General features: G+C 46.0%; 1 protein-coding gene across 12 annotated transcripts in view; it reads right to left on the reverse strand.

Annotated features, from left to right (window-relative positions):
• DLG1 (discs large MAGUK scaffold protein 1) overlaps nucleotides 1–14,765 on the reverse strand; it is a 223,123-nt gene that overhangs the window by 53,196 nt on the left and 155,162 nt on the right. For 7 of the 12 annotated variants that reach the window (XM_020964830.2, XM_020964829.2, XM_020964828.2 and 4 more), the window contains 4 exons: nucleotides 12,287–12,337; nucleotides 7,675–7,799; nucleotides 2,725–2,894; nucleotides 1,380–1,516 (listed from right to left, as the gene is read on the reverse strand). In XM_020964830.2, the coding sequence (XP_020820489.1) occupies nucleotides 1,380–1,516; nucleotides 2,725–2,894; nucleotides 7,675–7,799; nucleotides 12,287–12,337 (483 nt within the window). Of the gene's footprint in view, nucleotides 1–1,379; nucleotides 1,520–2,724; nucleotides 2,895–7,674; nucleotides 7,800–12,286; nucleotides 12,338–14,765 lie in introns of all 12 variants that reach the window. The other 5 variants (XM_020964824.2, XM_078147262.1, XM_020964827.2 and 2 more) reach the window with 1 other exon arrangement.

The following is a 14,765-nucleotide window of genomic DNA, read 5'->3' on the forward strand; positions in this document are numbered from 1 at the left end:
GAGATCTGGCAGAAACCGGCATGGAGAGAGTAATTAAACCCACAGAGGCAGATGAGGGGGAAACAGAAAAAGAGTGAAAAGGGCCCAAGAAGGAGGCTCAGTGAACCTCCAATATTTAGTATTTCTCCTTTGTTTCTGTGCAGGTGAACAGGAACAAGACCAAATTCATCCTTTCAAGGATTCTGTAGACATCCCTTAGAAAGAGACACTAAGTTAAAGTGTCTTGAAATTATACACTCAACAATACCACACTTAATGCTAAAACATTCACAAATTGGCTTCCTCGTCTACGAATTACATAAAAAATGTTTTTCTTCTCTGTTTTCAGTCATTTCACTAATCAAAACTAATTAGACCAGAAGATAATGAAGGCAAAGGAGATGAAAAGAGTTAAACATTTTACCCATTTCCAAAAGTTTATTAGTCAGACAGTAAAAGAGGAGCCCACTCTGACTATCTAAACTTAGGTTCGAAAGTCAGTGAGGCCTAAAAGATAGTGAGTCAGCTGGCCTCAGAGTCAGGAGGACTTGGACTCAAGGTCTGCCCTGTGACCCTGGGCAAGTCACTGAAGCGCTGAGTGCCTCAGGCAGTCTCTGAGACAGTATGACGCAGATCAAGTGCCAATGCTGGGAATGGAGGGCGCTTCCTCACTAGATGCATCCTATACCAGTGAAAAGCACAGGCCCAGTCCAAAAGACAAAATAAGGTATGGAGATTGTCTGCGCAGATGGCTTCACCCGCAAACTCACAGGTGCTGGGTGTTGGTCATGCTGTCTCTCTCTAAACCTCCATTTCAAGGTGCTCACTGCACTCCAACCAAAACCCATGTTTTCCTCTGAGCTTTGGGAACTAGCCCAGTTTGATGTAGGAGTCCATTAGAAGAAGCGCCTTAGCGCTGGCTGGGCAAAGCAGGCAGCTGGTCCTACTTGTGAAGCGCCTGACCGAGCCCTAGTTCTTAATCCCTGTTGCCTTATAAGTCTTTGCGGTAAATCACCTGTCCTCCTCTAACAGGAACAGATACTTTGGGTCTTGGGGGCTCATCCCACCCCTCTCCTTTTCTGCTCCTCCCCTGCCGCTAGACCACATACCCATGGCTGGGGCATATGTGCCAGATCCTGGGAGCCAGAGAATGAAAAGCATATGCCAAAACGTTTCCAGATAAAAATAAACAAGAGCTAGCCTAGGAATAGCTAGGAATATTTTTAGGTATATGAACATGCTCCAAGAAAGACACACAAAAAATGTTTTCTTTTCATACTAAAAAATTCTTCAACGCTAAGAAGTTATCTTTCGAAATTCATAAAATTGTAATATGACTAAAAATATCAAAAGTTTAGGAGAAAAACAGGAGGCCGTAAGAAAAACAAGAAGCTACTTACCGCTAAAAGTTTGTCTCCAATCTGTAGTTTGCCATCTTTGTGGGCTGCTCCCCCTTCAATAATTTTGGTGACATATATGCTGTTATCCCCAGGAATATGCTGATTCCCAACTCCGCCAGCTATACTGAACCCAAGGCCTGCTTGGAAAATTCACAAGTGTCAATTTCTCCTTGAAATGTGAGCTCTCAGTTCATTGCCCTCAGCAGGCCCTAGACCAGCGCTGGGCAAAGTCAAGACACTAGTGTCTTTATGCAATGATGGAATGGTGGTCTTCAACAAGGCCATTACAAACACCCTGTAGACAGAGCAAGGCCATGTGCCCCTACTGTTGTCGCCAGACAGTGGCCGTGCTCTCCCTGCTCCGGCCACCCTTCTTGGCTTTGATTGTGCCATCAGATCCCACTGGTGCATCTCCTGGCTGTTCCTAAGCTAAACATTTACGGGATTGCCAAGTCTGGGAAAAAAGACTCCTGGAGTACCTCTCAGCCAGGTCCTGGGCGGGGGAGAAGGGACAGAGCATATCAAGACAGTAAGAAAGAGGTTTCCTGCTATCAGGGAGGCACGACACAAGGCAATGAGAGGGGAGCAGGGAGAGAGCTGCACAGGGGAAGGGTTGTGCCCAGAGTCACACAGCCAGGAGGCAACACAGGTGGGGCACAAACCCAGGCCAGCCTTCCTGGAGGGAAGGGAACAAGCACTCACTAATTAAGTACCTACTGTGTGCCAGGCATGTGCTAAGTACTTTACAGATATGATCTTACTGGATCTCACACAAGGCCAGGAGGGAGGTGCTATTATGCTCCCCACTTTACAGCTGAGCAAAGTGACTTGGCTGCGGTCCTCCAGCTAGGAAATGTTTGAGGCCTGACTCCAGGCCCAGTGCCCTAGCCACTGTGCCAACGCTGCCTACCACCACTTCCTTCTGAGAACTATGAAATAGAAAAGAAGATCAGTTACAGAGCCTAATTTTTTTTGTTTTAATTTCAGTAATTTAACTTCTGGTTCTTGAAACGTGGAACAATTTTGCCGTATTATGAGACAACAGACTTTATGACTGGAAGTCTTAGGGAAGGTGTCTTTGTTCTTTTCCTGGTCTGGTTTCCATCTAAGTCACTGGTAGACGGATCATTGTCAGGCAGTTACTGAACAAAAGGAAAGTCTGCTCACTGAGCTTATGTTTTGACATGTGGCAAAAATATCTAAAATAAGTAGGAACTGTTTACTTCAATTATGAAAATAATACAGACAAATTTTAAATGTATCAACCTGGGTTTTGCCCAGACAAGGCAGCCCCTTTCTAAGTCTAGGCAAGCCTCGTGTCAGCAACACCTTCCCACTGCCCTACCTTTGGGGCCCTTCACCAGTTTGATTTCCACCGTTTTCTCTGTCACTGGCTTCCGTCTTTTGACGTACAGACGCACGATGGAGCCGGCTTCCTTCAAAGCTTCGACTGCTTTGCTGTGTGTCACATCCCGGACATCCACTTCATTTACTCGCAAAATGCAGTCATTAACCCTAAGGGGATACATGGGAAACAGAAAAGCCTTTTTACTTCATGTGTCCCCATGTCAGAATCGCAGAAGCAGATAAGCTCTGAGTCCCAGGTTAAGATCCTCCCAGCCCCCACAGGTCACACTGGACACAAAAGCAGATCCTGTCAGCAGCAACTGTGGTGAGAATCTCTCCAGCGTCTAAGAACAGGCTTACGGGCACGGAGCAAGAAAAGGGTGGGGTGGGGGTGGGCACTGAAACAGTCTATGTGGGAGTGCTCCATAAACTGAAATTTAAAATTCTTTGGTTCAGTCACTTGGCAAGGCAGTTTAGAATGAGTGATGAAAAGAACTAAAATGTCTATACCCTCCGATCCAGATATTCCACTGCTAGACATACAAACCCGTGGAGGTAAGTGACCAAAAAGAAAGGCCCTATTGCCCCTAAAACGTTTAGAGACACACCTGCAGCAGGAGCAAAGATGTCTAGCAATGAGGAAATGGTTCTACAAGTTGCAGTCCCTCAATGCTGTAGAATATCACTGTAGCGAAGACAAGAGCCAATGTGATGTATATCAACAAGTATGGGAAGACTTACAGGAAGTGACGCAAAGTGAAATAAGCTGAAGAAGGAAAACAATTCACAAGGATGAGGGCGATATAAACGAAAAGAAAAGAAGCAGTCAGCAGACCCACAATGCTAGGAAACCCCTGACCAAGCTCGGCCCCAAAGAAAAAGCTCCGAGCAGCTGTCTTCCCCAACTTCTCTCTCTCTCTGTCTCTCTCTCTGTCTCTCTGTGTGTGTGTGTGTGTGTGTGTGTGTGTGTGTGTGCGTGCGCGTGTGTGTGGTGGTGGTGGTGGTGGTGATGGGGCACCCTGCAGATGCTGCATGAGGCATGAAATGTCCTAAGTTTCCAATACGCCAGCTAGCTTTGCTCTTCTGTTTTCTGTTCTAAGATTTCTCCAGCTATGGTGCCCAGCCTCGCCCTTCCCTGGACTAGGTCCAGAGCCCCTTTGGCTGGGATGATTCTCAAGAGTTTCAGCTCCTTATATTACAGGATGTCCAAGGCCAGTCACAAATGGGGATGTCCTTCTCTGAAGATACTCTAACTTATCAACATGGCACCAAAAACCGAACAGAATACTACATGTTGAGGATGACAAGGCCTATGAACAGAAGGATGGCGGCTTCCAATCCTTGATAATTTACCTCTGGGACGGTGGTCAAACAACTATTCCCTTGCCTGACCGCCACAGCCTGCTGAGGTCCAGGCACTGTGCCTCAACCCCCCAAATCTTGTTTTCAATCCCACTGCTCTCTTTCCTCACCACCCTCCCACCTTATACTCAGGAAGCTGATTTTGGAAACCAAGCGAAAGATTTCATGCTTATTGCTATTAAAATTCATCTTCTCCATTTCTGCCTAATGTTCTAACTCACACTTTATTTAAGGGTAATTTTGGTTTCAAATTCTACCAATAACATTTTTCAAGTGATAATGTCTGAGGCATTTTTAGTAACCATAACCACTACCTGAAAAATACAACTATTTTACCTTAGAAATAGAACACCTATGAAAAAAATGAACCCAGAGGTAAGATATGAATTCACAGAATGCTGGCATTACTTAACAAAATGCACATAATACCTCTCACCAATGAAGCCCAAATAAGAAGTCTGTCAGTGAAATAGCATGCCAAGGTGCGCACATTCCTGGTGAGCTATATTCCAAAGATGAAAGCTTGGGCAGGTAAGGAAGGATGAATACACAGTCCACCACTAGCCTCTGTATGTTTATAGTTAGGAGGGAACCTCAGGACAACCAAAAGAATCTTTAAGTGAATCAGAAAGCCACAAGGGACCACAGGTGTGATAGAGCTGATGCTTGGGTTTGGGACAGACAAGAAGATGACAGTGGATGATGGAGGGAAGAAGGGAACACAAAACTTTTATGGAGAATGATGACACAATATCTCTACTGGAAATCATCAAGCAAAATAGGTAACAGGGTACTGACAGCCAAGAACGGAGAGAGCAATGTAGCACCTGGCTGCCCTTGGAGAGTTCAAGGGACTCGGATAAGATACACGATACACTAGAGTCCTGAAAGCCCTGGCCGCTATGAGATAGTCATCTCTACAAGACTGTGGAGAATGGGGAAAAGTGAACAATTAAAGAAGCACCCCAGAAGTAGAGAAGAACAAATGAGTGCATTTTCAGAAAAGAATGGAAGATAGAAAACTACAGGACAGGGAACTTGAATCTGATTCCTGGCAAAACTGTAGGCTGTGTCATCACAGGGATATTCGGTGAGGAACTAGAAAAGGAGTATTAGCAAACAGGGCTTCTACAAGAACAGGTCATCTCTTTTCCTGGGGGCCATGGGTCACTAGACTGAGAGAGTGAGGGACTGGCACAGAGCCAAGGGCAGTCCTTTATACAACGTTTGGCCACTCCCCTCACTTTAGTCTGCACCAACGCACCCAGCTTTCCCAGGGTAAGCACCCTCCATACAGTCAGGGCTTTCTTCCTAGGATTTCTCTTCCTCCACCTGTGTTGCAATCAAGATTCTGGTACTGACGGGGCCTTTCTCTTTATCTCTGACGTCCCTGGTGCACGCGTCCAGGAAGGAGATTGCCAGGCCCCAGCCTGTCAGCATGGCAAGGCCAATTTGTAGCTCTGCCAAAAGGTATTAAGACAGTCTATTTTGCAGAGAGACTCCCAACACTGTCTACTCCTATCTTCTGACAATTTGACAAGGGTGTTAGACATCACCTCGTTTAGCAAAACAGAGGAGGAAATGTCTCATGCTGCACTTGTGAATAAAATGGCAAGACACAGGTGTGATAATAACACAGCCTAGTGGGTTTGGGAGTGAGGGAGTGAACAGCTGAACCCAAAGGGTGGACATTGATGGCTGGATTTCTGCTTGGGATGAGGGCTTCCACACAAGAGGGCCCCAAGGAGTGGTCTGTGCTTGGCTGTCATCAAACGCCTGGCCACCTTCTCCACACCAACACACCAGCCCCTGAAATTACTGCAGAGGACTCCAGATGTATGTGCACGTCTGCATGTGTGCATGCGTGCATGTGTCACTTCCCCTTCTTTCTTCAGCACTAGGTCACTAGCTACGTGGTGTCAACCTGGCTGTGAGTGCCAAATGTCGGGTCAGAAAGAGAAGAGTTTAAGTCCTGTCTGAGGCAATGGTCCCTAATGAGGTACCTCTTAGATTCTGTTTCCTCATTCATCAAATGGGGGTGGTAACAGTACCTACCTCACAGGGTTATCCCAAGGATCAAACAAGGTCACTGATATAAGCGTGCACAAACTTCAGAATGGCCGATAAATGTTATCTAAGTTTGTTTTCATTAATATTAGCCTTGATATTACAACAGCACATGGCCAGACAGACGGAAGCCTGTGGGCTTCCCCAGAAAGCTGCTGGTCCTGTCCCACACCCCCTCTCCTGCTGGCCTCACGCCTGCAGCCTTCTATCCACACACATGTGCGGCTCACTCCCCCTCTCCCCTAGAGGCCCAGCTGGCCTTCACTCTCCCATCATCCCCACGGCCCTAGTCTGGACTCTGGAATTCAAAGCCATGCACCCAAAGCTAGGGACTTTGCCCTCCTCTGCACTACCCTCTGCTTTGCTTTTCAGCTCCTGCAGGGCAGGGACTGTCTTTCTCTTCACTTGTACTGATATCCTCGGTGCCTGGCACACACTAAGTGCTTAATAAATGCTTCCCTGAAGGCAGGGTCTTGTAGCCCCAATATTCAGCCCAGCAGAGGGCAACTAGGTGGCACACTGGCCCTAGAATCAGGAGGACCTGAGCTCAAATCTAGCCTCAAACACTTGCTGGCTGTGTGACCCTAAGCGAGTCACTTAACCCTGACTGCCTCTCCCACCAAATCAGCAGCACAAGTATAAAGTTGCAGTATAGACCTGAAGCTGACCTGGCACGCTGCCTAGTAAATGATTCACCAAAAGGGCTAATGTCACTTCAGGCCACGCTGCACATGTGTCCGAGTCCAGGGCTAGGGGGATGATGGCATCTGGAGGCTCACGCCTGGCTCTGAGAGACACCCTCATGAATGGAGAGTGTCCAGAGGGGGGCAACCATGAGGGGAGGGGGATGGGGGGGTGCGGCACGGCACAGGAAGACCAAGTGATTTCCAAGTGTCCGAAGGGCTTTCAGGTCACCTGGAAGAGTTCAGAAAGAGGAGTCACAGGCCCAAGTTGAAAAGAGGCAGAGATCAGCAATCAGAGAAAGCCCAAAGCAGAGGGGGCTTCCTTAGGAGGCAGCAGAGGCCATGGGGGGGCAGGACAGGATGAGAGAGAGCTCGAGACCTTCTACTGCTGCTGCTCCCACCGACTCCAACTACCTCCTATGAACAAGGCTTGGGATCAACATAATTCATTGGCTTTGATCTCTGACCCATTCTTAGTTACATGCTCTCTTCAAATATCCAAAACAAAACATTCTCCAATGCTTAATGCAGAGATAAAAAGTAAGACCACAGGAACAACCACATGTGACAAAGAGAAGGCAACACTGTGACCGAGGATCTGTGGACAATGATAAGGGCCTTGACTCTGGCCATTTAACCACATGTATTGAGGATCTGGACAGTAAAAACCTAATTACAATTTGAACAGTGTTTACTACAAGCCAACAAGAGAACACGTCAACAGCCTTTCTTCCCCCCTACACCATACCCAATTTGCTTTGGGAAAAATAAAAACATCAAATTGGACCCAATCTCTTAGGCTGCCAGATTCACTCTTCCCTGGAGACTCCACATACCGCAGTCTTCCATCCTGTGCTGCTGCTCCCCCGGCAATGATTTTTGTAATGAAAATACTGGCGTCATCTCCAATGTGTGGGTTATCTGTGCCCCCTGCAATGCTAAAACCAAGCCCTGAATTGCCCTGAGGAAAAGAAAAAAGGAACAGAATTCAAGTCAGCTATGAAAAACTTCATCAAATTCAGTCATGTAAAACTTTGAAAGTAAACAAATTTATGTTTTCTAGATGAATAATCATCTATAGAATGATAAAAATAACCATGGGAAACAAGCCTTTTACATGGCTGTCCTTCAAATGCACAGAGAACAGACAATGCTTTAAGGAAGAACACGTGTGCCCCACACCCACACAACGGCAGGTCCATCTCATCATGAACACATACAAGCAATGGGCATGAGCTACTGTCTACACTGACTGCAGACAGAATGGTGGAGCTTAGGTGTGTCAGCGGGCAACAGGAACAGGGAGCTGAGAAGATGGTGCATCCTCTCATTAGCCACCTGCTGACATGGCTCTCTGCTCTCTTGGGCTGTATGCAAGGGTGTCTATGTGTGCTCCTGGGGCTTTCAGTCTGACGCTAATGATATACAGGGGACTGCACGTCCCAAACAGATCTGTGGGCACTTTCAGAGTTAAGAAATAGAATACAATAGATTTTACATCACGAATGTTGATGCACATTTTATTAACTTCTTACAAAATAGAAAAACTGTTCAAAAGACAGTTTTAAAACATTTAAAAAATATATTTTATTTGTTTTAATCAAATTCTCCTTTCTCACTCTTCCACCCTAGTTCTCTCCCCTGCCACCTGAACCCTCCCCCCCACAATTGAGAATACAGAAACAAAACTCATACACACATGAACAGTCAATTACAATAATTTCCACAATGGCTCTGTCCTAAAAAATATGGGTCTCTTTTTGAATTCTAAAGTACTTCACCTCTCTATCAGGTGGTGGAGCATATTTTATGATTAATCCTCTGGTATTGTGGTTGGTCATTATTCTGAGAAGAGATCCACACAATAGCATTCGATTACATTTATAAACTAAAGTCTGTTCATCCAGTCCTCATTTTTAGGGATCACCTCAGATTCCCATCTTTGCCACCCCAAAGAACTATGACTTTTTTTTTTGAGGCAATCGAGGTTATGTGACTTGCCTAGGATCACACAGCTAGTAAATGTCTGAGGCCACATTTGAACTCAAGTCCTCCTGACTCCAGGGCTGATGCTCCATCCACTGTGCCACCTAACTGCCCCGAACTATAACTATTTTTGTGTATGCTTAAAGTTTGTTTCGTGAGGACTAATCCCCCTTTAATCTACCCTCTAATTTCCCTTCCCTTCTTCTCCACTTTTTCTCCTATTTCCATGTTGATTGAAATGTATTTCTAGACCCAACTCTGTGTGTGTGTGAGCGCACGTGTGTATGTGTGACAGAGACAGAAAGAGAGAGAGCTCATGTGTATTCTTCCCTCCTTTTGATGAGTTCAGTTAAGATTAAGGTTCAAGTGTGAGCTACTCACTCCCCCTCTCTCCTTTTGCACCCTGATTATGAGAGATAACTGTCCCCTAAACTTCCTTTCCCTTCCTCCTACCCCAACGTATTCCTCTTCCCTTCTCTTTCTATTTCTGTCTGAAGGCATTAAGTTGGACTCCTATGATCCCTGACGATGACAGGGATCCAAGGGGACACATGTATCATCTCCCCAGATTTGAATTGAAACAGCTTCTTCTTGCTTATTCCTTTATTACGCTGCATTCACACTGACCTTTCTGACGGTTCCCTTCTCTCCTGTGTTTGAACTTCTAAGTTTCTTCACAGCTCTGGTCTTTCCATCTGGAATGCTTGGAAGTCCTGTTTTACTAAAGATGCATCCCCACCCCCCAGGATTATACTCAGTTTCACCGGATATGTTATTCTTGGTTGTAAGCCCAAATCTGTTGCCTTCTGGATGACCACATCTCAAGTTCTTCATCTCTTTATGGTGATGGCTGCTAAGTCACGGGTGATCTTGGCCATGGCTTGTTGGTGCCTGGATTCTTGCTTTCTGGCTGCTGACTGGGGAGCTCTGGGCTTTGGCTCGGAGGTTCTTCACTGGGGGGTTCTTTCAGGAAGTGACCCGTGGGTTCTTTCTATCTCCACTTTGCCCTTTGGTTCTGGGCAGCTTTCACTTCTTGAAATAGGACGTTCTAAGCTCTTGTTTTGGTCATGGCGTCAGGTGGTCCAATGATTATGATTCTTAAATTCTTCTTCCTCTCCTTCTTCTTCTTCTGTTTCTGCCATGAGATGCCTTAAATTTCCTTCTATTTTTTTCAGTCTTTTGACTTTCTTTGAATATTTCTTGCTGTCTCCCAGTCACTGCCTTCTTTCTGGTCCGTTCAGAATTACAGGGAGTTTCTTGCTTGGACGAGGTCTTGGGCCTGTTGTGCCAAGACGTTCCCTCCCTCTCCCCTTTTTTCTTCCCTAGTTCTCACTGCTTTTCACTTTTTTCCTCTAGTGCTTTCACTTCACTTATAAAAACATTCAACTCTTTTTAAAAGAAATTCCCATTTCATCTCTTGCAGGGATTCTGGTGGAGTTTTGCACCCAAGCTGGGTTTCCTCGCAGGCTTTGGAACCATTCTCTTCCTCTGTGTTTGTGTCTTCCCAGTCACCACAGTGGCTCTCTAGGTCGGGACTTTTTGTTTGTCTGCCGATTCTTCCGGCCCGCAGCCTGAGTTTGGACTCGATCCTAGGACTGGGCCCTGTGGGCCTCCTGGGGCAAAGGTCTGGGCTGGTCTTGCTGCTGCTTTCCTCGAGTATTGAATATTAGGTCATTTCAGGATCTCAGGGACATGTGGGCAGCTGTAAGCCATCAGTGCTCCTGGAGGGGTCTGATCCAGGGCGAAGTCTGACTGCCACCCCCCACCCCCACCCCCCCCTCCTGCCCCCCGGTCTGAGCTGCTAGAACTTGTCCCTTTCAGCCAATGGGGGAAGGTTTGTTGGTTCAGAGCAGCAGAACTCTGGGTTCCCCTCTGATGTGGGATTCCTCTGCAGACTGGGCTATATCACAGGCATGAGGCCCCACTCTGTGCCTAAGATCTGAGGTACACTGCTGCTGCTGGCTTCTGAACCTCCTCCTTTCTCGGCCTGTCACCCAAGGCTTGCTTTCTTTTTTTCTTTTTTTAAAATTTTTAGGCAACTGGGGTTAAGTGACTTGTCTAGGGCCACATAGCTAGTAAGTGTCAAGTACGTGAGGCCGAATTTGGACTCAGGGCCTCCTGACTAGGGCCGGTGCTCTATCCACTGTGCCACCTAGCTGCCCTGACACCCAAGGCTTTCCTACCTGGCAACATCACCTCCACTGCAGGACCCCGGATTTGTGAGCCACACCTGGGTAATGAGGGACAAAGCAGTCCCCGTCGCTACGTCCCAGTATGGCCAGGGCACTTGGCATCTCCTGGGCACTGGCGTGCTCCCATGTGGCATGTTTCTGGCTTGACTGCGGTCTCCACTGCCTGTCTTCTTATGATAAGCTGGGCCAGAAAAATTACAGTACTGTTTCTATCCTCTAGACTTCCCTAACGGGATTCCTCTGATTGCATTTTCTAGATCCATTTAGAGGAGTTTTCTGGAAGGGAACAGCGTGCACAGGGCTCCTACTCCACCATCTTGCCTCTTCTTCCAACAATTATTTTCTATCATTGCTTTTTAAATTCTTTGATGGCTCCAAAGAACGGTGGCATTAAACAATCTAACTAACCAGATCTTTGATTTAATCTCGCCTAATGGAGAATACTTTAGACCAGGCCTGCACCACACACAGCCTGAGAGCGGTTTTGCTATGCAGACCTATTTTACGCAAATCCCTCAGCAAAACTGACTATGAGAAGTTCCCTTAGGGCAGACCTGCACAACATATTGCTCCAGGGCCACGTATCCTGCAGGCCTGCTTTAGACACAACATAAGAAACACAGAGCTGGAAGGGACCTCAGAAACCACCTAGACCACACCATCCCCTTCCCCCTACTCCCCACCTGACAGGTAAGCCACTGAGCATCTGTTCAAAGATGGGCAACTGGAGGGGTACTCATCACTTCAGGGCAGCCCCTTCTACCTTCGCCTATCCTTTTAGAGGTTTGGAGTGATTCAAACGGGATGTATCAGATTGCTATGTAACCTTCCAGTAGCTGAAATTTTAATAACATTGTTCAAACAGCCAGAATGAAGCCCTGAATGGCTTCTGAGGAGTTAATGAAAGTTAGGTACAACTCATCACCCTAGTCTCCATTTTTCCTGGTGAATTTCGATTGAGATCAACATTGAAGGGTAAAAGGAATAAATACCCATTCCGTGTCCCTGAAAAATTATTGTTTTTATTCACTATTTTTTATTATTTAACAAAAACCTAACATAGACTACATAAACAGAGATCTGCGTGTTTGTGTGCACATCTTTTTAGAAAGACACCACTAGTTAGACCTCTTAAGAAGATCTTTTTCTTTCAAATCTATGTTAATCAGAACAGATAGCAAGGCTAAAAGTTATTTTTGAAAACCTATTCTTATAGAATATAACAGATTTGAGCACAAAACAAATAAGGTCAATTAACATGTCTATTTACCCGTTCCAGTGTGATTTCTTCATATTCATAATCTGCATCGGTACCATTGACCTAATGTGGGGAGAAGAGGGTCATTTAGAAACAACAAAGCTCTTTTCACAAACATGTTTAACAATTAAATGATAATAAGAACACATTTAATAAAACAGCCAGAATGATTTTTTTTATGTGTAGCAGAAAAGCAGACAAAATGAAAAAGAAATGGTTAAATATATTGCAAGTATCCTATGGTCCAACTGTGAAGACAATTTCAAAGCCTAACTTTTAATTCAAGCGATCAAACATTTATAAGGAGTAAGTAAGGAAGCCTTAGGGACACACAGACAAAGAAAAGAACAGGTTCTGACTCTAGGGAGCTTCCTTACATCCACCTGGGGGGAGAAGTAATGTGTGCACCCAAGTGTAGACATACACACACGCGCGCGCACACGCACGCGCACACACACACACACACACACACACACACACACACACACACCCCCTCCCAAATGAAGGGGGAGAGAGAATTAATCACTGGACCATCCCAGCAATGCTTCCTGCATGAGGGGCATCTCTGCTGTGCTTCCAGGAAAGGGAGCATTTCCTACAGGCCATAGAGATGGGTATCCATCCAAAGAGGCGGCATGAGATGGGGTAGAAGGCAGAAGATCCCAGATGGGGCAGACCTAAGACTGCGGGGACAGACTTGAGAGAGTCTGAAATCTCAGGAAGATGACTTCTATCTTCTATTAGAGATTAACAGGGAATCAGCGACGATTTTTTTTTATTAGGTATATGATGCAGTCAGTCCATGTTTTAGCAGTATCAATTTGGCAGCCGTGTGGCTGAGGATTGGGAAAAGGAACTCAATGCAGCGCAAAGCCTTCCGTGCCCACTACAATCGTACAGACCAGAGGCCTAGCTGAGCGTGGTGGCCATAAGGGGACAAATGGAAGAGATGAGGTGGGAGCAGAAGCAACAAGTCTATGAGGGGTGGGGGGGAGAGGAGGGGGAAAGAGAACCAGCAGTGAAGGATGACTGTGAGACTGTAAAATTCAGTGGGGCCTGCCATACAAATAGACAAAGCTTGGAGGGCTATCTCTGGGGGAAATAAGTGACCAATTTTTGACATGTGGCACTGCAGACAGCCTTCATCTGCAGACGGCAATAGAGTTGAGTACAATAACTGAACCTACAGAGGTTGGTGAGATCATCTGAGACTGGACAAAGAAAATGGAGAGAAGGAGAAGAGATGTGCCCTTCTTTTGGGGAAAGTGGTGATGATAATTACCGTGCCAAAGTATGGGAAGGATGGGGAAACCCTGGGCAGGTGGAGCATTGGGAAGAACTAGCAAAAAAAAAATGTAAGTAACAGAAATCTAAGGTGCCTAAGAAAAAAAAGGGTAGGCTGAAGAAAGGAACAAACTCTTTGAGGTGTCGGGAAGGGAGGGGATAAAAGGCCAAGCAGAGGTGCAGGCCTTAGCAATGAGAAGGACTGGAACCCAAGGGAACACAATGGGGAATGAGGAAGAGGAGTGGGAAGGAGATAGAGCCCAAGGAGGGGAAGGAAAAAGCATTTATGCAGTAGCTACTATGTGCCAGGCGCTGTGCTAAGGGCTGTTACACATGTTGTCTTATTTTGATCCTCACAACCCTGGGAGGTGGGTGCTGTTATTATCACCATTTTACAGATGAGGAAGTGAGTCAAACAGAGGTGAAGTGACTTGCCCAGGGTCACTTAGCTAGGGAGTCTCTGCGGCCAGGCCCAGCGCACTGTCCACCAGGCCACCCAGCTGTGCCCTGGACACAAGGCTTCTGTGTGCTCAGACAAAGAGAAAACGTGGTCCTCAGTTAAGGAGTATGAGAAAGAAACGGGGCAAAGGACCCTCACGGATAGAATGGCAAGTTTACAAGAACCTCTGGAACCAATCAGGAAGTAATAAAAGCAAGTCAGGAGAAGATGAGGTCCCTAGATCTGTACTGAGGCCGTAGCAGGCCGGAAAGGTGGATGAGGTCCGATTCAGGGGGCCGGACGGGGAGGTCGGGAGGAACAGAAAGACAAGTAAGGGTACTGGGAATAAAGAGAAAAATGTCCAACTGCAGGATCAGGGGAGAACTCTCATGGGAGGTTTATTTTAGAGATAATTATAGGCAAAATATTAAAAAGCTAACTAAATACAATGAATTTGCTTTTTCAGGCATAAAAAGTCTCAATTTATCAGTAAAGCAATATGCTTAGTGCTGCAAAGAAGACAAGTCTGTTTAGTTAATTCACTGTCTAATTTTAGGAGGGTTATAGCAACTACTGACCACCCATTTGTTCAGAGACAAGTTTTAAATCTGGACATCCAAAACATACCCTTTATCTGCTGTACTCTCAGAGCATGGAAATAATGTTAAAACAAATAAGATCCAGTGTGGGAGGAGTTAGGAAGTCACAAGAAATGATTACAAGTGGTAGCATTTATAAAGTACCACACATGGTTAACTCACTGGATCC

The sequence above is a fragment of the Phascolarctos cinereus genome, unplaced genomic scaffold (assembly GCF_003287225.1).
Source record: "Phascolarctos cinereus isolate Bilbo 61053 unplaced genomic scaffold, phaCin_HiC Scaffold_7;HRSCAF=346, whole genome shotgun sequence".
Classification (NCBI taxonomy): Eukaryota; Metazoa; Chordata; class Mammalia; order Diprotodontia; family Phascolarctidae; genus Phascolarctos; species Phascolarctos cinereus.